At 37.2% G+C, this 23259-nt stretch overlaps 1 protein-coding gene and 1 long non-coding RNA gene across 3 annotated transcripts in view; one reads left to right on the plus strand and one right to left on the minus strand.

Moving 5' to 3' along the window:
• Positions 1 to 15862, plus strand: part of brinp2 (BMP/retinoic acid inducible neural specific 2) — a 204522-nt gene extending 188660 nt beyond the window's left edge. The window contains exons 7-9 of the mRNA XM_023335459.1: positions 9248 to 9470; positions 11534 to 11840; positions 13506 to 15862. Coding sequence (XP_023191227.1) covers positions 9248 to 9470; positions 11534 to 11840; positions 13506 to 14327 — 1352 coding nt within the window. The 3' untranslated portion in view covers positions 14328 to 15862. The remainder of the gene's footprint in view (positions 1 to 9247; positions 9471 to 11533; positions 11841 to 13505) is intronic.
• On the minus strand, positions 5844 to 22394 carry LOC111608933. 2 transcript variants are annotated; one of them, XR_002752912.1, is made up of 3 exons: positions 22292 to 22394; positions 13460 to 13600; positions 5844 to 6936 (listed from the first exon to the last, which is right to left on the minus strand). It is a non-coding gene; the product is annotated as an uncharacterized LOC111608933 (long non-coding RNA). The 2 variants fall into 2 exon arrangements; XR_002752913.1 differs by having other exon boundaries at positions 22285 to 22394.
• Positions 22395 to 23259: the final 865 nt, after the last annotated feature.

Below are 23259 nucleotides of genomic sequence, written 5' to 3' on the forward strand. Positions count from 1 at the left end.
GTGTAAATACTGACACTTTTCATGCAACTTTGCATGAAAAGTGAATTAAGTGTCAACTTTGCCTCATTGGGTAAATGATACTTTTAATGCAAAGTTGCATTAATACTTTCATTAAAAGTCAATTAAAATGGTCAACTTTGCATTAAAAGTGTCTTTATTTACCGAATGACACTTCATGACGTCGTGAACATTCATGAAAATTCCTTCATGTTAATGACAGCTGTTATGTCATGTTTATGGTGGTGTCATGTCAGTCTTATGCACACCCCTTCAAATAAAGTGTTTCCATCCAATCTATCTTTCTTGTGATCACTGGACAAACGTGGGATCTATTTTTCACCCAGTTTACCAGCAGTGCACAGCAACTGGCGGTGGAGTGCTCTCCATTACCGTTTAATCCAGCACTTTTCTGGTAGTCGAATTACCAGCGTTCTGTTTCTAAATATGCAAGGGTAGATGTATGAACATTTCATTTTGTCTTTAATTTCTAACATAAAAAAATGTGTTTTAGGTAAACTGTGAAAATAGACTAATCTATTTCAAATGATACTGCACAGTCAAGGTTGTGTGATGTGTGCACTGCATGCTGTGCTGAAAAAAATAAAATAAAATAAAAATTCCTTTCCACTGCCTTCCACCACTATCTCCATGTGTATGTTATTTTAGTCAGCAAATTTCCATTTGGAGTATTATGTTCTAAAAATGTGAAATTTAGATCAACTTTTGATCTACTGACTGAGCGAAGTGCAAATCAGGTCAGTTTAAAAGGCAGCACAGGCTGCAAACTTCTCTCACAAGTCAAATTTTATTATTACATAGCTAAACTTGTGGTGTTTCAAAAATGTCAATATTGCACTTATTATAATACCTCCCACAGAGTGGGAGGAAGTATTTGGCAATTACTGAGTCAGAAATCTTGACTTTTAAAAGCTGGCATACAACAGCAACAATAACATAGGATTTGTAAAGTTCTGAAAGATTGCATGCAAATCTTTAAAAACAGTTCAAATTGTAATTAATCTGCTGATGATGAATACAGTAGTTCAGCATTTGGTTACTTCTAAATTTATTAAATGTTAGTATAAGGACATGACTGAGTCCTCTTGTCCTTTTAAAGGATTTTCAACTATTTACATAAGATGAATTTTCTCTAATCTTAAAACAAAATGCTTTACTAGATTAAGAAGCAAATGTAGTTAGAGCATATCATAATAGTCTCTGAAACTGATTTTTTTCTTTTACCACTCCTTTCAATCCGATCTCTGACAGAATCCTAGATATGTGGGCAACAAGAAAAAGGCCAACTTTCTTGTTGCTGTTTGTGTATGACAATGGCAATTTGGTGGGAAACACTTACATAAAGCTTTTGTTTTGTGTAGCAAAGTCTGTTCTTTTGAAATCACACTATGCACCTCCCTCAATTTCCATTGAAAGCGATTATTTTGGTGGCCGTCTGACTAATTCACAAAAAATAAAAGTCAAAATACCTCATAACTGCCGTCTATGTTAATATACTGAGCCACTGTTCTAGGAGATAAACCAATTCACTCACGTGTAATTAAACATGCCTCAAAAACTACTTAAAGCTCCGTTTCAAATAAAGAGGATCTAACGAATTTTTGGGGGGGAAAAAAAACATAAAAATCTCACTGTTAACTGTTATGTGAGCAGCAGTGTCAGTCATGTATGATGGGTAGAGCTTTTAATGCGTTACAGACACCTTGAAGTGATGGAGATTGCAGCTTTGTCGACAGCTCTGGACCCTCTGTTTTCCACTTCGCGTCCCCCAGCTGGCAGCTCAGCAGAATAAAATAGAAAGAGATAGAGTTTTTGCCACATTTGCCTGAAGACATCCCAACACCACCGTCATTTTGTCTGTGCAATCGAATTAAAAGCACATCGGAAGCATTATAATTATTGAAGTTGCTGTTGCAAGAAATCATCAGGGACTTAATGAAAGACTCTTCAGTGAGATGTGACTGACAGATGAGTACACCACGACAATAGCAAACAAGATGTCTGAGACACAATTGTGTTAGCTGGGAAAAGAAATGTCAAACCATCACTTCTGATTCCAGCTATCATAGAGACAGTTTGACAATGGTTAGAGCTTGTTTACATTTATGGTAAAAAAAAAAATTTAAAGTCAGGACATCTGATTTCAGGTGAGAGCTGAGTGTGTTAAAGATTAAACTAGTAAAGCCAGTTTGCGTTGAAATGCAACACATGCAATCTAGAATACAATTTTCCATTGCAAGATGGTAACTGGCAGATGCCTGCTGATGTGAGTGATTATTGATCACTGTTGGAAAGAGTGTAGCATGGGTTCCAGTAACATTATCAATCTAGTATCTTTGTAGAATTTAAATACTTTTTTTAGTAGAAGAGCATATTATATGGAGTGTATTTGTCATCTCCAAGCATTTCCTCTTATACCATGACATGTCCAAAAACCTCTGAGGCACCCTGACTTGATTTGAACTCAAATTATGAACAGTTCAGTTCTAGTTGCATGAAACGTTTTGCTTAAAGCCGCCCATTTTCAAATGGCCTTGAAATACACAAGAATTTGACAAAAGTAAGATGAAAAACACTGAATAAATTATTAAAATAGCAGTACAATAATCCATCATGAATATTTGCTCAATATCTATTTCAAGTCTACATTCAACAATAAAACATAAAAAAAATCAAAGTCATGGGTTTTCCAGTAGCATTTGTACTATGGTTTTTTTTTCCTTTTAAAGGATGAATTATCAATTTATATTTGCAATTTAAGATTATCTCAGAACTTTGTTTAACATGTTGTGGCAAGTCTTGCTTTCATATTTATCCACCATTTTAGTTTCATCTGTTACACCTGTTATGAAGACGAAGTTTTCATGAAGTGTAAATACTGACACTTTTAATGCAACTTTGCATGAAAAGTGAATTAAGTGTCAACTTTGCCTCATTGGGTAAATGATACTTTTAATGCAAAGTTGCATTAATACTTTCATTAAAAGTCAATTAAAATGGTCAACTTTGCATTAAAAGTGTCTTTATTTACCGAATGACACTTCATGACGTCGTGAACATTCATGAAAATTCCTTCATGTTAATGACAGCTGTTATGTCATGTTTATGGCGGTGTCATGTCAGTCTTATGCACACCCCTTCAAATAAAGTGTTTCCATCCAATCTATCTTTCTTGTGATCACTGGACAAACGTGGGATCTATTTTTCACCCAGTTTACCAGCAGTGCACAGCAACTGGCGGTGGAGTGCTCTCCATTACCATTTAATCTACAATTTAAGATTATCTCAGAACTTTGTTTGACATGTTGTGGCAAGTCTTGCTTTCATATTTATCCACCATTCTAGTTTCATCTGTTGAAGAAAACACAACTGTTCTAGCCACGTAAGATATTGCCAACCAATGTTTTCAATTCTAAAGTGTCATGAATAGTTTGGACCCTGTGGTGGTGTCTCCTTATTTACACTAAACAAGTATGGTTCTGGCCATTGAATTATATATTTCAAAATGACAAGGAAATATTCAATGTCGTGTAGGAAACTTTGTTGTTTATTTGGCTTTTGGGGATTCTAAAATCCCATTACGATCTGTTCAGTCTACTGATTTTTTTTAGAGAATTTCAAGGCAACCACCAGACTTCTGCCAGCCAGTCACTTAGCTGCCATCTCCGCTTGAAAATGGCATGAATCATTTACTCAGCACCGATATTAAGATTTCAAGGCCGGGTTGTCGCCCATTAGGGAAAATAACACCCCTGGCTCTTTATCTGATAGATTTTGAGTGGGTAAAATTGACCATAAATTTTGAACATAGTCATAAACGTCAAGGAAAGGGTGGAAAATAGACAGACAAATTCCTCCTGCCTAATGACACTGGAAATGATTACTAAAGATGTGTTAAATGGAAAGAGAGAGTTGAACTAGGGGATGTAAAAGAGGGGAAAAAAGTAAATTAAAACATAAAATAGAGAGAGGGTTGCTGGATGGTTGAAGAATGAAGGCAAATTCTCTGAGTTCATGAGTGATTGAAAGAATTTAAAATGAGTGAATAGCGGAAATGCAACATGGATCACACTATAAGTGTCTGAGGGAAGAAAAAGACTGATGAGCCCTTATGACCAAAACACTGGCCAATACATTACATAAGCCTTGCTAGCAGTACGGTTAGACCCCCTGTTTTTTCTTCAGAAGCAATTTGATAATCTTACCTATATTGACATGAACTGGGGATAAACTTAATTTTAGAAGAAACTTTGATCAGATTTTTGGGTAAACGAGTCAAATACAACACAATATTTTGTAGTTGGACAGTTTTGTCTTTTGTTCTAAGAACAGAATGTACTAGTGTAATCTGTTTATTGTAATATGTCTGAAAATTAATCCACTTTACGTTTCAGATGTTTTCACTGCAGTGGCTAATTGCTGTGCGTCCTGGGAAAAGCAGATGTGCTTTTTGCATAATTTTGTTTAGATGTCTTGAGATTCATTATTTCAGTTAAAGTTTTTAGGAATCTAAATAAATTGTACTAACATAGAGTACTAAATTCCACTCAAAGATGTACACTTCATTAAAATGGAAGGATTTTGGATGTTTCAGTGTCATGTGGTTTGTACTATAAAGTACCTATTTTTCATCTAGCTTAACCAATTCTGATTCTTTTCTCTTCAAAATCGCTGAATTTTCGCATTTTGCCTTTCAAATGCTTGGCAATGAAGCCGGTGAGGCAGCAGTGAGCTGAGCCTCACCTGGGATTGATCAACCTCTCGCTAACTGCACTGGCTGCCATTCTATGGGAGCATGCTCCTCCTGTCTGTACGTCGCCAATAAAATGGTTAAAAAACATTTAATATATGAACTGATTTTCCATAATTTAGCTTATGTATATAATGTACAGTGTTTTTTGTCACCAACTGTGTGTGTAACGTGATTTGTGTGCTGATGAGCGATCAGAAACGGCAGAGAACAGATTGGAGGTGAGGCAGGCAGTTCTCTTGCCTCATGGCAGGGGGCGCTCATGATCCCAGACATTGAGACTCCACAACTGCAGAGCAAGAGACAGCAACAGCGAGCTAGCCATGGAGCTAGCCATACAGTCAAGTGCAGCGATATATTTATAGTTTTCTCCTCTTACTACAGCAATCAGTTATTAATAATCGCAAAATAAACATTAAGCCTAAAATCATGCCACTGCAATAGACTGAATGTTCTGCTTTTTGTGTGGAAAATATTTCAGTGTTTTTTGTTGGGGGCTTTTTGTGGCGTTGTCAGTTGCTATGGCAACGAGTCTGCGTCTAGCTGCGCTGATACAGAGAGCGAGAAAGACGTGGTTTTGAGTTGTACTTTAACGATTTTTCCCTTTGCTGTGAAGCACAGCACGAAATTAATAATACTTACATTTCCAAGTTTGATTGAGTTAACAGAATTATTCTACGGCGGCAGCGCGGCTATGGACGGGATGTAAAATAATTGTCTTTTTGCCCTACAGCGTTGTCCGCATGCACAAAATTCCCTTATGTAAACAATAACAAGCAGGTGGTCTACATTTGTATATCTGATTATGATTAAGTCAGTGCCTCGCCAGCATTGCACCTCGCCGCACGTCACTGATTTCAACATTGATTAGGGAAGCTCTGACAAAAACTAGATGTTTTTAGAAAGCGAGACAAAGCACTGAAGAAGCTGCAGGAATTTTCATGGTTGTGTCTTAGCAGTGAAAAAAATCTTCTGTAGTCTTCAAATGTCTGGAACTAAGAAGTAAGGTTTATATGACAGAAAGTTGTGGGAAAATGGGTTATGGTGTCACAGAAATTAGTTGTTTTTTATTTGGCATCACAGTGAGTTGGGGTGTACATTCAAATCAACAAAAGTAGATTTCAGCAAGGACAAGTAAAGTTTTGGAGTGGCCTAGCGAAAAAATCAATGGAATTTCCTAAAGAAAACTGTGAATAATGCTTGTGCCTACAAGCTGATAGATTTAGACAACCTTATGATAGAGCAATTCAACATTAGCTAGTCAAAATGTGGCGTGCTGATAGACTCCTTCCAAAAAAACCTGAATACTGAAACAAATGTGAACACACTGGGGGAAAAAAATAAAACATCCTAGTTATTTATTGCATGTTCTTTTTTTCACATCCTTCCACCACCACATATGCTTGTTTTTCAGTAGAATTGTACAGAATACAAGGTTTCATTCAAGGTTACAGTCAAAGTTTTGAATTATTACATATTTTCAAGACACAAAAACTTTAATTAAGCCATGGCTATGTATACTCTAAGATCCATTATAACCTTGTCAAAAACTGTGCCTATTGGTGAGCAGCATAACTTATACAATATTTTAATAGCAGTTTGCTTTGACACAGAATTTTAAAAAAAATGGTCTGCAGTTTGTGTCTTGTCACGTACATGGTGTTTTTACAGCATATTTAAGTAATTGTTTTTTAATGTTTCGTGACAACTGTGAAAGTGAAGAACTAAAAGCTACAAAAAGTAGCCTGCAACAAAAGCATTAATTTATTCAGTCAATGAGAAAGTCAAAACTGCACTTCTGACCTTAAGCAAGGAGCTGACAAATGGTTCTAGAGAGATATCAGGAAGCCAGGGAAGTAAGGCAGGAAGCAAAAGTGAACAAATTCGAGCAAGCTGAGCTAGGAAACTCAGGAGAGAGACAACCTCATCTTGTCAAGTAGAGCACAATCACAGAGAGGGAAGGAGGCAGACGAGCACAAAGAGAGGGATGGAAAGAACCTGACCATTGGTCATCTGGGATCACTGAGCATTGTAATAGGCTTGAGTTTTGTCAGTCGGGCTCAGCGCAGGTCGGCTCGGCTACGGATTCCTCCATGCCAAAAGCAGCGCATGGGAATAGGATTCCCCAGCAGACCCAGGAAATCTGAGAAGGTCTCTCATAGCTGGCTCTGGAAGAAAGAACATTTGAAGTCTTCATAACTGGCATGCTATGCATCTGGTGCCTCATAATGAAATGTAAGAACACCTGGTGTTGAACTGATGTGTAATTCATGTCATTGATTGTGCCCGTGTAATTTAGTGCAGCTATCTTTGTTTATTGCAAATAAATATTAAATTTGACCCTTAAAAGGCTCTCTCACTGCCCTTGAGAAAACCAAATACTCTCACATACTTTCAAGACAAAGCCAATTCTGCAACTTTTTATGTAGTTGTTATTATACAACTTATCACGACTACTGCGCTTTTAAACCACAACATATCTGTGTTTGAAATTATCTTTCTCTCATGTATCAAGATGGGTCCAGTTCAGTTTTGGCCAGTGTATGTTTTGCTCTTATTGCACTTATTTTAAGAGATTTTTACAACCAACAACGTTTTTGGAAGGCTCTTTTTTTGTTTTTGGAGGTTTCATAAACAGCAGACCATCTTATAAAAGATCTTACAGCTTTGTGAAATAATCTGATTCAAATTTGGCAACTGTAATTATTTCAAACGTTGAAGTAAAAAGGATCAAATGCAATCTGGACTCTTGGAAACACTGACACAGCCTTTTAATTTCACTTCAAACCAAAGACTGAGAATCAAATTCTAACTTTGTGCAATTTAACATGTTTTTATCTTCAAGATCACGACACTCTGGGCAATGAGCCACACTATCTATATCATAAACTGTGGTAGCAAACAGGCTTTTAAACAACCAGACTCAACTGAGAAGACTTTGTGTGAGTTCGTCCCTGCATACAGGAAACACACAGGGCAGCATGTATCTATGCTCTGAGGCCTCTCAGCTGGTCTCACACAGATTTAAACATACAGTATCATGAAACGGCAGGGGATGAATCCTTGATCCCTGGGACTAATCCTGCTGTTTCTATCTCGCACTTATCTGGATCAAAGCTATCCTCTTTAATATCACCCACCGCCTTTCTAAACAAAAGGCAAGAACATCAGTGCTAGGCGACAAAAACATCCTTAGTGCATAACAGTCCTTACATCACACCAATAGTTCAATCCTTCATTTAAACCTGCTGTATCAACCAAGCAGACAAAGCTCTTTTTAAGTTGATAAATTTGTGTCTTGATATTTGTGTTACCTATGTAGTTTTAATGCCATTCTTTTACATACCACAAGCAATAGTTATTTTGTAAATGTTTAAACAAGAAAAACAATTGGTTCAGGAAGCATAACCTGAAATCAGTCAAAATCTAATCTTATAAAAGCAATGGAATAGAATATAATTTATTTTTATCTAAAGGTTGTTTAGATACAACCTAAACAACACACAGCGGGTAGATTCAGGTGTATATTAAAATGTAAAAGGAAATTATAGCCCACTTATTATGTAATTGTCTATTTCTATTTATAATATATACTTCTTAAGCGTTTATTTGTAAGCTGTACCTGAATATGAATGTATTTAATTCAGTTAAATTACACAGATATAATTCGCTCACGAAAAAGGCATATTTTGACAAATTTCAGGTTTTGTCAAAAATCTTGAATTTTTATATTTTTGTGAAATAAAAAGTTGTAATCTGCTGCTGCTAACTTTGTTTAAAACTAGTTCATTTGTGAACGATATTAATGTCTTTGTTAAAGCAGTAAAATATGAGTGTTACTGTTGCCCTAGAACAGCCAAATTTATAGGAGCATCTGCGTTACACTCTGCTTTTTCATTTTGTTTTGCTTTTGATTAACACCTGCTGTGACAGCTGCAGAGTGTGCAGTAAATTGTATCAAAGGACTGTTTTCCATTTTGAAGGGGACACCCAAAGCTAGAGGCTGACCTTTTGCTATTTTGCTATATAGCTTTATTGGTCTATTCAGCTTGTGATTATGGGTGCACTCCTAAATTGTTTGGACTCATAATGAAAGATTTACAACATAAATGGAAATGCCCATCTGCGTGTGACACCAGACAGCCATTTATCAAGCTTTCTAAATGACAGTGTTGGCAGTGATACCACAGTGACCGTGATGAAACTCTAATAGTTAGCTGAACGAGAACACCCGCACATTAAGGGGCTCGTGTTTACCTTGTAAATCCAATTTATTAGCCGAAAACAGCTTTTGTATTTTCTAATGAGACACTCAGCTCTTCCAGCTCCTCGTTCATTTTTCCGTTTATGCCACCAGTGACGGAATCGAAGGCTGGAGGGTTTTGACTGGCTCAAACAGGCTGCGTGAGATCATCTAATTTCCTTCTGTTGTCTCATTTATTTTTTACACTCTTCCTGTCTCTCTTGTGTTCCCTTCAGATGAATTCAAAGCCTTCCTGAAGCAGCTCCCCACTGACCAATTTTTAAATGTGTCCACGGTTGCCAAGTTCTGGTCAGGTGACCTGCCCCTCCAGAAGCGTTATGCTCAGCTGGAGGCCAGCACAGTGCTGGCCTCGGGAAAAGCCCAAAAGATAGTGAGGAAGCTCTTCACCCTGAGCAAACGCTGCCCCAAGCAAGCCCGCATAAGTCTGCCTCGAGAAAGGTAAGCAACTGTCAGCAAATAGACTAAAATATTACAGTGTAATTTGTTACAACTAAGAGCTAATGTTCATCTTTTAAATCATCTTTAACTTTTTCTCTCTTTCATTTTCTTTCTACACAAAGAAAATGTGTATCGGGTGATACACAAGAAAGGAAATGATGTTTTTCTAACAAATACAAATCAGCATATAGGTGTTTGAAGCCTATATTTCCCATGTTAAACAAACATGTGAATAGATTTAATATCAGCGGTATTTAATTTCTCAAGCGAAACTAAAAGATTAAGCTTTCTCATTGTTACTTTTAAGATTTTCCACTACCTTTGAGACTTTGTATAAGCTTAAGGTGCAAAGAAGAATAATTAACAGACAGACATTTGGTGTGTCAGACAAAGCTTTAATAATTCCCCTTCTTGTCACTTCATGATGATGCTGAACAGTCTGCAAAAAGAATGCTTCATGAGTCATCAATTAACATCCAATCCAACCCAACATTAAGTGGTAGCCTTTTTTTTATAAAGCATCTTTTTTTTATTTTATTTTTTTTTTGCCTAAAACATTCTTTACAATGAAAGACGTGGGAAAAATTACTTAGGCCTTTATTTTAAGAAAGTGATGATATTGAACATGTTGCCATTTAACTTCATTATGGCATGCTGCAGGGAACACAATAAATTGCCACATTAGTTATTTGTCTTGTCACCATGTCAGCCCATTTCTATGTGGAGCACATTAATTCACAAATATTAAGTACCACAATCGATGCCCCCAACACTCAATTAACTTTAAATTAACTTTAAATGCAACATAAACCGACTCGGTTTGAAAAGAGATATGTTATCCTGATATAAAGTTTTCTTAAAGTTTTCCTTTTCAAATTATATTTTGGAATAATTCCATTGTGGATAAAGACAGAATATGGAAGGCTGTGAAAAGAAAAGAAAAAGTACAGAACAAGGGTCTCAAAACAGGAAATTGGATATGATCGAGCTGGAAGGAAGCAGAAACAGTAGGGAAGCATAACGGGCTGGAACACACTGATCTGGCAAAGAACCAAGCATACTGAGCAGATAATATGGGGAGCAAGGTAATGCCCGACACAAAACCAGTAATTGCCAATTAGACAGTGGTGTGAGGCAAAGAAAGGATGCAAAACTAGCTGGAAGCACAGCAAGTCAAAATATGACTGGGTTCAGGAAAACCAAATTTAAGATCAAACAAAAAGAAGTTAACTAGAAAATCAAGCAGAATTTTAAATAACAGTTGTGAATGATAAGAAAAAAAAGTTTTGTTTCCAAATGCTCTGACGTTTGTCTACAACTTAACAATATGAGTATAGATGCATTTTTCCCATTCATATGCCCAGTAATATATCTTTTATTTCAAAATTAGCATTATGACAACAGATATTGCAATCTGAACATTTTTACTCTGAGGTACATCGGCTTAGTCATTCTATGCCAGGAGGAAACAGTCCTCCTGTTTGTTTTAGACAAATTTAGTTTCCCACTTGTATTTTGTTGTTAGTAATTAAATACCTGAACACAGGGAAGATGTCAGCACATTTAATGCAATGTGTAACTAACAAAATAAGTTCAAAATATACAAGGACAGAGTTCTTCCAAACAATGATCAATTGATAGTCAACATCACTGGGAGTAAACAGAAGAAATAAGAAGATCAAGGGACAAAGCCGAACTAAATAATTACTCAAACATCAAAACACAAGGATCTACTAATATTCAGGAAGTTGGTTAGATGGTTAAATTAGTCTGGCAGGCAATTACTTTGTGCAAGAATGCATCATTTACAGAGAATATCATTCTGTGTGTGAACAATTGAACAAGAATTTCAGAGGTAAGTTAATTTTATCGTGAGATGCATTTTAAATCTTATCATAGAGATGAAGGAACATTTTATTAAATTTGCACATTTAACTTGCATATATATGGTGGTGTAGATCTGAACAATGGTACGTGACTAAAAGGGTAGTTGACTACTGACAGCACTGCCAGACTTTTCACACAACCTTTTACTGATGTGTCTTCCTTCTCCTTCCCAACAGGCCTGTTGGCTTTTGGCTGGGTACAGTTCAGTCTCTGCTCTACTGCAATGAGCACGGAGTCCTGGGAACGTTTTCCGAGGCGGCTAAGAGCTGCACATGTCCTGTGGACCAGCCCACCTGCCAAGGAGCAATCCCATGTGTTGTGGGCACCTCTCCTAATTCCTGCTCCCAGTGTGCCACCGATAATGCCACCCGATGCGGAGCCTGTCACCACGGCAACTTCCTCCATCTCGGTTCCTGCCGTCCGAGCGTTGGAGCCTCGCTAGATCATTATCTGAATTTTGACCTGGACATGCCAGATGCTGAGGTTCTCGGAGCTTTTAATTTCCACATTTATGCAAATCCATTAAAAAGGCAATGTTAGACAAAAGATTGAATTTTAAACAGATCCTCCGCTAACATTTGAGATGTCCCTAGCAAACTGCACCAAGATTACATGCTGTGTAGCCATCTACAGGTTTCTGGCATAATTATTGAATACACTAGCTATACTAGCCTGTCATGGTTTCCTGGGACTGACATGGTTTTAAGCATAATCCACAAATTCTGAAATGGTTCAGGGTGGAGCTTTGGTAATGCAGTTCCAGGGGACTGCTTTATTTATTCCGAAACCAGTTTGGATGTGTGTTGAGTGTCATTGTCCAGTTGCATCCAGGTTTCAACCATCTGATCTAAACCTTAACCCTTAAAACAAAGGACTGTGGTTTGGATGTTCAGGAACAACACAGGAACCACCAAGGTTCGAACCTTTGAGGAGAGGCTTGAGCCTTCATATTGAAACTACTGGCAGACATGAACTGAGCAAATAGTGAACTAGGAAAAAGGCACTTGCTTCAAAATGGACACCTTTAAGCTAGCCTTAAAGTTTTTGCTGCCCACATGGTGAACCCAAATGGTGTCTGGAGAAAATAAATATTGTCATACAAGGCAGAGACTAAGAGATGCTTACCACAACATGAAGCAACAGTTGGAAGAGGCTTGGTGAGGCTGTCAAACTAAATACACTGTACGAGCTGCCAAGCTTGGTGGTATACGTTGTTGTGCTGTTTCACAAGCTTGGAAACTGTTGCAGTGCAGAAAATGGATGGAGTTACAGAGAGGGAGGAACACCTCCATGGTGTTTTCACCTTCCCCCTAAGCCACAATGTATATGGTTGAAACCTAGACATATTAGACACTCCAAAAGGGTAAAGATCACAAAGACACCTTTTGGAATGGATGGGGCATCCTAAGATCAAGCTTCAGGACTGACTCCAATCTTAACTGTGTTCAAAATGTATGGGGCATGTTTGAAAGGCAAGTCCTTGTCAGGAACTTAAATCTAAAATCTTTACCAAACAGAGCAGATACAAGACTCAGGCATAGATATGCCAGAATCTTGGTAACAAAAAAGGTGTAATGACAGTGTAATTTCCAAAGGGACATCTAACCAAACTATTAGTAGGTTTATGTTCAAACTGTAACCATGTGTGGATTAGACACAATCTGCCAGAAAATCAATGGGGGGGTCACCATTTTTTTTTTTTATTCAAGTTGTCAGTTGCATTATCATTCTGGAAAAAAAGTTCAATTTTTTTAGAAATTGTGACTTTCATTGAATATGTAAGATTTCCAAAGGTAGATTTTATACTATGATGTTTCTGAGACCTTTTCCATGAAGACAGAGTCACTAAGGCTATGAAATGGTCACTGGATCAAAAAGCACGACCAACGAGTAAATCAAATGCTTTTACTCAAAACCTTCTTAGATTACAAAAATTACTCCAAAATCATTTTTTACTGTTGTTAAGATTAGAAAAATTCTGTTTAAAGGAAGGTTTTTGGAAGTTCATGGTGACTTTTAGTTTCTTTACATTTTCCATATTTGTGATTATTTTCAGTTAAGCTTAGAGAAATACAACTTCAAAGTCATATCAGAAAATGCACCCTTTCGTGTAAGTGCGCTCTTGCTTATCTTCTCGTTCTGTCCTAGGTGAAGTACTTGCTTCAGCGACTCGACAGCAGAATTGAGGTCCATGCCATCTACATCAGCAATGACGTCCGCTTGGGAAGCTGGTTCAATCCTGCCTGGAGAAAAAGGATGTTACTTACACTCAAGAGCAACAAAAACAAATCCAACCTTATCCACATGCTAATGGGTATTTCTTTTCAAATATGCTCAACTAAAAATTCGACACTGGAACCTGTGCCTGTCATTTATGTAAATCCTTTTGGGGGCAGCCACTCGGAGAGCTGGTTCATGCCCGTGAATCAGCCCGAATTCCCTGACTGGGAGAGAACTAGACTGGACAGCACTCCCAATGCACAGTGTTACAACTGGACACTGTCACTGGGAAACAAGTGGAAGTCCTTTTTTGAAACAGTCCACATCTACCTACGGAGCCGCATTGTCACGGACGATCCAACGGTGAACGAAACTCTCTTTTATGAACCTTTGGATTTGGATGATCAGACGTCAAACTTGGGCTACATGAAGATCAACACTCTGAAAGTCTTTGGATATAGCATGCACTTTGATCCTGAAGGCATCAAGGACCTGATTCTCCAACTCGACTACCCCTACACGCAGGGCACACAGGACGCTGCCTTTCTGATGTTGCTGGAGATGAGAGATCGGATTAACCGTCTGTCTCCACCAGCTCCGCAGCCACTTGACCTGTTTTCTTGTCTGCTGCGCCACCGCCTCAAGCTGTCTGCAGGAGAGGCGGCACGAATCAAGGATTCTCTGCAGATCTTCAACTCCAAACTCCCTAATGCTTTTCCGGAACCTGACCTGGCCCAGCTTTGCAGCTAGCTAGATTAGCACTCTTGGTTCAGGACTTTTACTGCACCCAGAGTGGAGTTGCTGCTTCATGGACAATCCTATTTCGGGTACACAGAAGATTAACCTACTCTGAAGTCTTATGCTGGGCCTTTCTTTTCTTTCACTTTTTTCATTGGTTGGTTGGTGCAACTTGTTTCTTCTGTAGACTCTGCTTTACCAACCGGATGTAGTACTTTTGCTATTACTGCCGTGCTTTTGGTGAACTCTCTGACTGGACCAGGTCAAGCATCTTATCTATTCTCAAAGGTCTGTTTTTTGTTGTTTTTTGTTGTTTTGAACTGCAGAGATAGTGTAATCTCTGCCAAGATTTGATGTTGGGAAGAAGAACTTTAGAGTGGAGTTGGAAAAATGTGTCAGAAGAAGAGGATTTTCCTTTTATAACTCTATTTTCTTTGGAAAAAGAACAATCGGGTTGGGGATGGAGGGTGGTTATATTATCCATGTGGTGAATAAGTTATGTTATGCTTAACAGTTTGAAATTTGATAATCCTGACCCCTGCTAATGTCTTTGAGTATTTCTTTTTAATCCACATCTTCCATTTTACCTGGCATTTTAAAACGTATATCTATTATCATCCAAATGAGAAGCCTGTTAGTGATGTTCTGTTCATGGTGGTGTGTCTGTGCCAAAAGCAGATAAACACATTGGCAATCTGAGTGGAAAAAACATTGGCATATGCTGTCTTTTCTTACTCTTTTAACCCGAAAGTGACAGAAAGAAATCACATGACGTGATAACAAGGGGATCTGTGGATGTAGTGCTGTAAATAATGCTCCATTTAATTCAAGATTGTGGACAAGTGCACATTGCTTTCTAGATAACCGAGTAAAAGACCAAAAAAATGTTTATAACAAAACAGACTCATGCCTTATATGGAAAGTTAATGTTAAAACAAGAAGCACATTTAATTTCTGTGTTTGGTTTTGAAGCAAAAGGTTGTTTCGCTTTTTGTATTTCTACCAGGACAGAACAACAGACAGATTCTCCAGAGTATGTGATAATGTAGCTTTTCTATGTACAGCAAATGCCAGTCACATTTTCTGCTCTTGTTTCAATTCAGTGTTGTAGAAGATTTTGAATCACTTTTCACAGTGCCCACCAGTACTTGCACTATGTAACTGTTCTGCAAAATCTCCAGTTATACAAAATCTCTGTAACTGATGGACCTTTTTTTTTTTTTTTTTGCTTTGAATATGGTTTTAAAAGTTTTAAACAGTTTGGTTTAGTCTCATGTTTTTAAGTCGGTATTTGCTTTTTGTCAATCTAGCTTTCTTTTTCTTCTCTCTTTATGTGGGTCACAATTCTGCAGCAGTTATCACAGCAAATGCACGGTCAGAAAGTTTATCTCGGTCAGTGAGGGTCCCCGCCAGAGTCGCAGACTTACGAGTAAGACACTTGATATGATAATACATTTACTTTGCCAATTTCTCACAGTAAACCATGTATGTCATTTTCAGCTGTTCTGTGCTCAGCTTGCTAAAGTAAAAGCAAAGTGTTTTATCTACTTTGGAGTTTGTTCTTAATTTCAAAAAAAAGAAGAAAAAAAACTGCTTTCAAAACTTTCTATAACTGCCAGGATTAGAAATGTTGTTTATTGGCCTCTGGCTCAAGATTATACACGTTACATTTCTACAACAATCTAGGAAAGCAGACGACGAGTTCAGTTTTTGGTTAAAAGTTGTAATCCATATATTCCCAGTCATAAAAATGAAACAGAATATAAATCTCAACCAACGTTTCAGTTATTATTCAACTCCCTTCTCCCAATGTAAATTATAGAGAATGAAAGTCAAAACAATAAATCCATCTGCATCTCATTAAACCTCACATCACTGGACAACCTCTGTTTGTGAACATGTTTCTCACCTTGTATCCTGTCATATCTCACAGCATAACTCTTTGTCGCTGTGCCCCATTTTGTGCAGCGGGTGGATATTGACCTGAATATGGTGTGATGGGTCTTTTGTTGCAGCCCAGGCGGTCAAATAGTGAATATTTCAGTTAATCTGAGGATATGTCAGAACGCACCCTGTTGGAACAACATTAACTATTCGGCATGTCGAGGTAAGTGAAACCTCATTAGTGCAGACTTGGTGTCTGCAGGTTTATTGCATCAGATTCAGTGGTATCTTATCAGAGCAATGCTGCAACAAATAAGCATTATTTAAATAAATGCTACAGAAGTGTAGGATATGTGCATTATATATCAGATCTTTAAGGCCAACAGCCTGTCTCAACAGGAGATCAAATAACATATTAGACTTGTGGAAAGGCGATACAGGAGAATTACTTGCTGTACATACAGCAACATATCTTCATATACCATTGAAACAAAAGGGAGACGAGCCATAGAGTGATGAGGGCGAGTGTTTGAATAATTAAAACACAGAGAAATTTGTAACCATTTCCTCTAGCTGTTTGCAGTTAGCATGCTAACTTGGCACATTTAACAAATTACGCAGAATTTCCTATTTTGAACTGTGAAGACGTTAGTCGGGTGTGACCTCATTGCCAGATTAAAATTTCAACTGGCCAAGAAAACTAAAAGCTTTCAAAGAAATACTGAAGAATGTCATAAAGAGCTTTTTGTAATTGGCATCAATTTATTCTCTCTATATACTGTATATATTGATAAATGTGAAGTCATCTTCTAGTGGTAGAATGACTTGACTCTTCTAGTCAAATTAGTCAAAATTATTTCTCCCAGTGATTACTTATCTGATAAAATTAGTTACCCCAGGAAATAATGTTAAAATAAATATAAGAATAAGTCAATATTTCAAAACAGCTCTTTGGAACAGATAGATTTCTACTATGTGGTATTATCTGAATTACAATTGATAATATTGCTTTAAACAAAACCACTAATTGGCTAAAAAGCTGCTCTCCTTGACAGTTGGGCTACAACTGACCATCTGATGACCTCTGCTTTTTATTGCAGTGCAGATTATGAGTGGAGACTAATCACTTCTTGTGCTCATGAACATACTAAGCATGACTGTGGCTGACATTGCAAGATCATCTTTAAAAGCAGTTATTTTACTCCTTGAAACACCAAAAGGTCATTTTTGCCAGAGTTGCACAAGTTTGTCAGCATTTTCTTCTAAGAAAAAAACCAAGAAGTAATCTGCAAATTAAGCGTCCGTGTCGCTTGCTAAAAACACGTTGTCCTTCTGCTCCATTTTTAAACCTCCTAATGAATGAATAAAGAGAATCTTTCAGGCTTTGTTTTTCCACAAGAAGTGGAATTATTTATTTTTGTACAGTAAAATTTGTAAGACAGATTTATTAAAACATTTTCATTTAGAAATCATTATTTTTCAGGTTTTGTTAAATAAGTTGGTGGTTTTTTAAATGAAACTACAGCATAATTGTTTTCATGGTATTACAATATCAAATTTAAGAAATTCCAGATGAATAAATTGTCTCTGTTAAGAAGTTACCTGTTAATAACTTTTATTTGAAGGTTGTTCTTTTTTTATTATTCTCATTAATCATTAATATATTCCGGTCATTTACATATTCATAATTCCGAACTAGGCATCATCCTATATCGCATGTACCTTAACAGTACACAGATAAATGAATAAAAGCTGATTATTCCTACATTTTTTTCCCCCTGTGAACAATAAAGCAAGGCTGCAGGTATTTCATTTGTGGGTATTTACAGACCTGATCAAGCACACATTGAGTGTCTGTGTGGGTGGGTGTGCTGACAAGCATGACTCTGAGGTGTAGGAGGCACAGGGACCGACTGAGGTGTGCGTTAGCTTCAACATACTGAGCGTGTCCACTCGGTGAACTATTATCATTCATTAGAGCTGGCTGTCAACCTTCCACTCACTCTCTCACCTTTTCTCCAGCTCTTCTCTCTCGTAATGCCCTTCAGCAGTCTGCTAAGAGCTGTCATTCTGTCAGCCTTCCATCAGCCTATTGATTCACTGATCTTTGTTAGACCATGGGCAAATGCTTGCATGTCTATTTTACTATATAGTACCACTTCTTTTCTTCTTTTTTTTTTTACTGACCATCCACTACCTGATGGATTCTGCAGCCACAAAAACTCAGCCAGACTGGAAATAAACATTAGTGGTGTTGCATACATTGTTTTAAAGAGATCCTTTTACAGTTTCAAAAATGATTTTTAGACTTTGAGACCCTTTTATTTAGCTTACTCTGACTTTGGCTTCATTTGTTCCCCACTTTATTCAATAAAAAAATACCTTAGCATTTATGGAATGCTGACTTGTCCTTTCCTACTGGAACTGTTGGCTCACAAACACTAAGAATGCCTTTTCAAAGATCAGGGGGGATGACACAAAATTTGTTATTTCGAAAAACAGAAAAATAAAAAGAGGAGCTTTGTAACTAAAAACAGATATATTGGATTGGCAGGTTTCAGACAAAACATGTTCTATCGAGAGAGCAGAATGGAATCGAAACTCAAGCAGGAAGTGATGTGAAAAGAACAGATCGATATGAAGAACTGAGTCCAGAAACTTACATAAATGGAAAGCCAGGAAAGGTGCACCAGCAGGACCAAGACCAGAAGAACATCACAATAACAACAAAACAGAGGGAAAGTAAGCATGACACGACTAAAACATTATAAAGAACATGACACAACTGAGAAAAATAACAGTGGTGTGAAAAAGTGTGTGACCCCCAATTTTTGAATGTTTGTCACATCTCAGTGTTTCAGAATTTCAAAGCAATTTAAACATTAGTCAAAAACCACCTCTGATGTAATCATATTTAAGAAAAACAAAAGATACCACACATACCACCTGCTAAATAGCCTCACTTATTAGCCATATAAGGACATTTTTGCCAACATGCATTTGGCTGTCTTTCTTGATTTAATGAAGACTAGGACTGACCAACCCGAAACAGTGAAAACAATGAAAACAATGACTCTGGATGGTCAGTGTTTGAAAGTGTTTTCAGTTCATCTTTTTGAATATTCACAAACCGACAACACAATTAACATGAGGAACGTATCCAGGCAAAAAAAAAATAATCTTAAGCAGGATGTAAGTCACTTTGTATTTTATTTTATTTCATTGTTTTTCCGGGCACCACTGATTGGTGGCTCATTTAAAAGTTCCACAACTCTAACATGTCCTTTTTTAAATTCTTTTTTTAGTTCAGTGAAATGTTTGCTTTCTTCTGATAAACCAGAACTATTCACCCTAAAAATATTTTTTGACAGTAGGTAATAAACTCTGCCTTCAGCAAGCTTTTGATTTGATTCTTTCTTTGATACATTAAGTGCATCCAGCAGCAGAGGCAGTGGGACAGTTACACAAGATGAAAGAGCCCCTGCTATGTTTTATCACAGGTTGGATGATTTTTCACATGCAAAACTGATGCAACACCCTAAACGTTATCCCCACGGCTTTCTCTCTTCTTTGAGAATTTCGCCATTAAAATTGTTTTTTAAAAAAAGAAATGTTTTCCTTGAACTTTTTCATTTCTGCTTCCTCTTTCTTTAATAAATGATGTGTTGAAATTTTCAGTGGGTGGTTTATACACTTGAGGCTAGAAAACACAAGTGAAGACCAGCTTATTTACAAATTGAAACCATAGAATCAATAGAATACATACTTTCTTTTTCCCATAGCTTTGTGGTAGTTTTAGTCTGTTGAGATTGCCTCGGACCATCTAATTGTTTTAATTCAGTGACACGCATTCAATACAAGGTATTAAACCCGCAAATTTTAAAAACTTGCACTGAACAGACATTGGGTTTTGTAGGAGCACAAATCAAAATGTACTCTATGGTAGCGATGTGGAAGGAAAATTAAATTAGACATTTTTACATAAGGAGGAGTTTTGTGGAAATAGGTGGTGCTTTATGAGATAAAAGGTAAGGCAACCCTGAATGACTTCAAGGGGGATTCGAGGATTTCTCAAACATCCATGAAAGAATCAAAGCTACACTACAGATATGTTTTTGACCAGTGAATGACATCATAACCTAATATAAACCTCAAAAAGGTAATTTTTACATGATGCTCTCCACGTTTAACTTGGATTATAAAACTTTACAGCAATAATAACTTTTTTTCTGCTGCTGAAGTGCTCCAAAGTCCTATTTTACCTTAGATTTTACTTTTGGCTGACCCTCATTCCTCACATTTATCTCTTGCTCTGATGCGGCTTTGTCACTGAGAACAAGAAAATGAGAACAAGCAGTCCATCTCTCATTTACTGGGTTTTGTCCAGTCCAACAGAGGAACAAATGCAGCTCGACCGTTGAAAAGGCTCGTGCTGGTTTTGCCAGAAATGTATCAGAACACAAAGTCCACTGCAGCTTTTCCCTGCACCTGACAGCATGCTGCAGCCAATGTGTTGACTGAAAATAAAAATGAGTCATAATGGACATGTCCAGAAAACAACACATTCATATTTTTCATATTGTTGTTCACAGCATGTAGATGGCTGGGCACAGTGCATCACTTACAAAGATTGTAAGAGTTTCTTCTTTTTTTTCTCTTTACTTTAATTTGGCTGCGTAATTTTCAGATTTTTTTCAGTGGACTGTACTTTTATCTCTGCTCAAACTGTGTTTTCGTTAAATGTTTTTTTAAATTAAAACCTGCACCTCAGATGCCACATTGTGGAGTCGATCTTGTTTGGTCCATTTTAAAATCTGGCAGCAAATTGGTTTTGTGCAATTTGCTAATGGTAAACCTTAGTACTGTTGAACAGCTTGACTATTTTTACACTACTGGACAGATTTTCCCAAGCAAAAGTTTTATTCAGCAAAAATAACTCTCTCTGCAACAAGGAAGGAAGGAATTAGAATGTACTGGAAAAAATGTCCAAACCATTTGGACTGTTATAACTAAAGCTCGGGACACTCATTGACAGTTGTCACAGATTTAGAAAAGATTAGGTGTTCAGATTAACAGACTGGTTTTAGAGTCCCGACTAAAGGGCCAACTGCACGCATGAAACTCTAGAGGAAAATCTCATGACGACGACATTTTGAAGAAACAAACATGACAGTTGGGGGCAGTAACAGAAGATAATCTCAGACTCAAACACAGATTATGTTTCTGTTGCACCACCTTATGAAATGAAGATCTAGCAGAAACAAGCAAACTCAACAGTGACAAGAGAATGGGGAAAATGGCATTTACTGTAGAAGGTAATGAAAAGAACTGACAAGAAGTAAATGAAACTGGTTGGCTTCTATCTGCTGAGGAGATGTTCTGTACCATGAAACAGAATGTCATATACCTGAGAGAGGATCTGGAGAGAAGATCTTAAAACTGACTAAAGACAGAAATTAATACAGATGGAAGTACAAAGAACTCAAGGAAGAATCTAGACCAATAGGCAAAGAACAAACCAAAGAAAGCATTGAGAATTACAAATCAAAAGTGGCAATGAAGGAGAGAACAATTTGCAGGATAAAAGTAAATTCACCACCCAAAAAACATCCAAACACAAAACCAAAGTGAAAAACATGACATAACATGGAGACCCATGGATCATGGCACACTGGAGTTTACAAAGCAGCTAAATGTGGAATATTGTTTGAATGAAGCACATTATCTTCTAGTTATTCTGCACATCTCTGAAAGATAAACAAAGTCCTAGATCAATGACTGCTGCATAATATAGGCACTTAATGTACCCATATTTTTTCTGTTTGCTTTTTGAGAGAACGGTAATGTTCACGTAAACGTACTGATCTAAAAAAAATCACGTGAAGTAAAAACCTCCTGAGTTATCAGAATATAGCGTAACATGCAGTGACGATCTAAAAGACGTAGCATGGCTCCATCCATTTTGCTTACCCACTTTTTTTCCCTCTTCCTCTTCGTTTGTTTTTTTGTTTGTATTTCCTTTTAATTCCTGTAAAGCACTTTGTATTGCCTTGTTACTGAAAATGTGCTATATAAATAAAATTACCTTTTACCTTTTCTTTTTTAATCCACACATCTAGTCGTCAAGGGGCAAGAAGTAGGGTACATAATTTACGGTCCAACAGTCCATCACGGGTCAACACAGAGAAATACAGAGCAAACAACCATACATGCACACAAACAGGCCAAAGAGCAATGAGGGGTTGCCAATTGACCTTACATTGACTCTTTTGGACTGTGGCGGTTAGCTGAAGTACCTGGAGAAAATCCAGGTTTGCAATACGGCAAAATGCAAACTGCATCCAAAAAGACCCTGGCAAGGATTCAAACACAGGACTAGAACAACTGCGACTGCTTAATAATTAACTGTAAACACAAATCATAAAGCAACGTCGATGAAATCTTATATTAGTTGATTACTGGGAAGATTTGAATTTCTTCCCAGTAATATATATATATATACATATATATATATAAAATTTCTTGTGTGAAGAACTTCAATCTAGTAAGCAACGTAAATTCTGACCGACTGAAAAGTGAATCATTTTTTTGATATGAGTTCTGTGTCTGTTTCGCTCAGTAATCTGATGTATTGTAGTTTATCCAATGACGATTGTCGTAAAAATATTCCAGAATCCTGAAAGTGCCATCAGTCTGACACAGACTTGTCTCAGTCTTTTTTTAAAATGTTTTTCATTTCGTTTTCTGTTAAAAAACTTTGACCAGTACATGCTGTTTTTCAGTCTTGGATCAGCTAGCCATTTTTGGGGCGACCAGCTGAGAAGGATAAACTTGGTTCATAGCCTTCTGTACAGTCTGGCTCAGGAGAGTCCAATGCTAGAAGAACAATGTGGACTGAGGTGATTCAGAAACTTGAGAGTTTAATTGTGTCATTGTGCTAGGTACACTGCAAAAACACAAAATCTTACCAAGTAATTTTGGTCTAGTTTCTAGTCCAAATACTTTAGTACACTTGAAATGAGACAAACTAACTTAAAAGTGACTTTTTAGCAAGATAGCC

Source organism: Xiphophorus maculatus, chromosome 6 (genome assembly GCF_002775205.1).
Source record: "Xiphophorus maculatus strain JP 163 A chromosome 6, X_maculatus-5.0-male, whole genome shotgun sequence".
Lineage (NCBI taxonomy): Eukaryota > Metazoa > Chordata > Actinopteri > Cyprinodontiformes > Poeciliidae > Xiphophorus > Xiphophorus maculatus.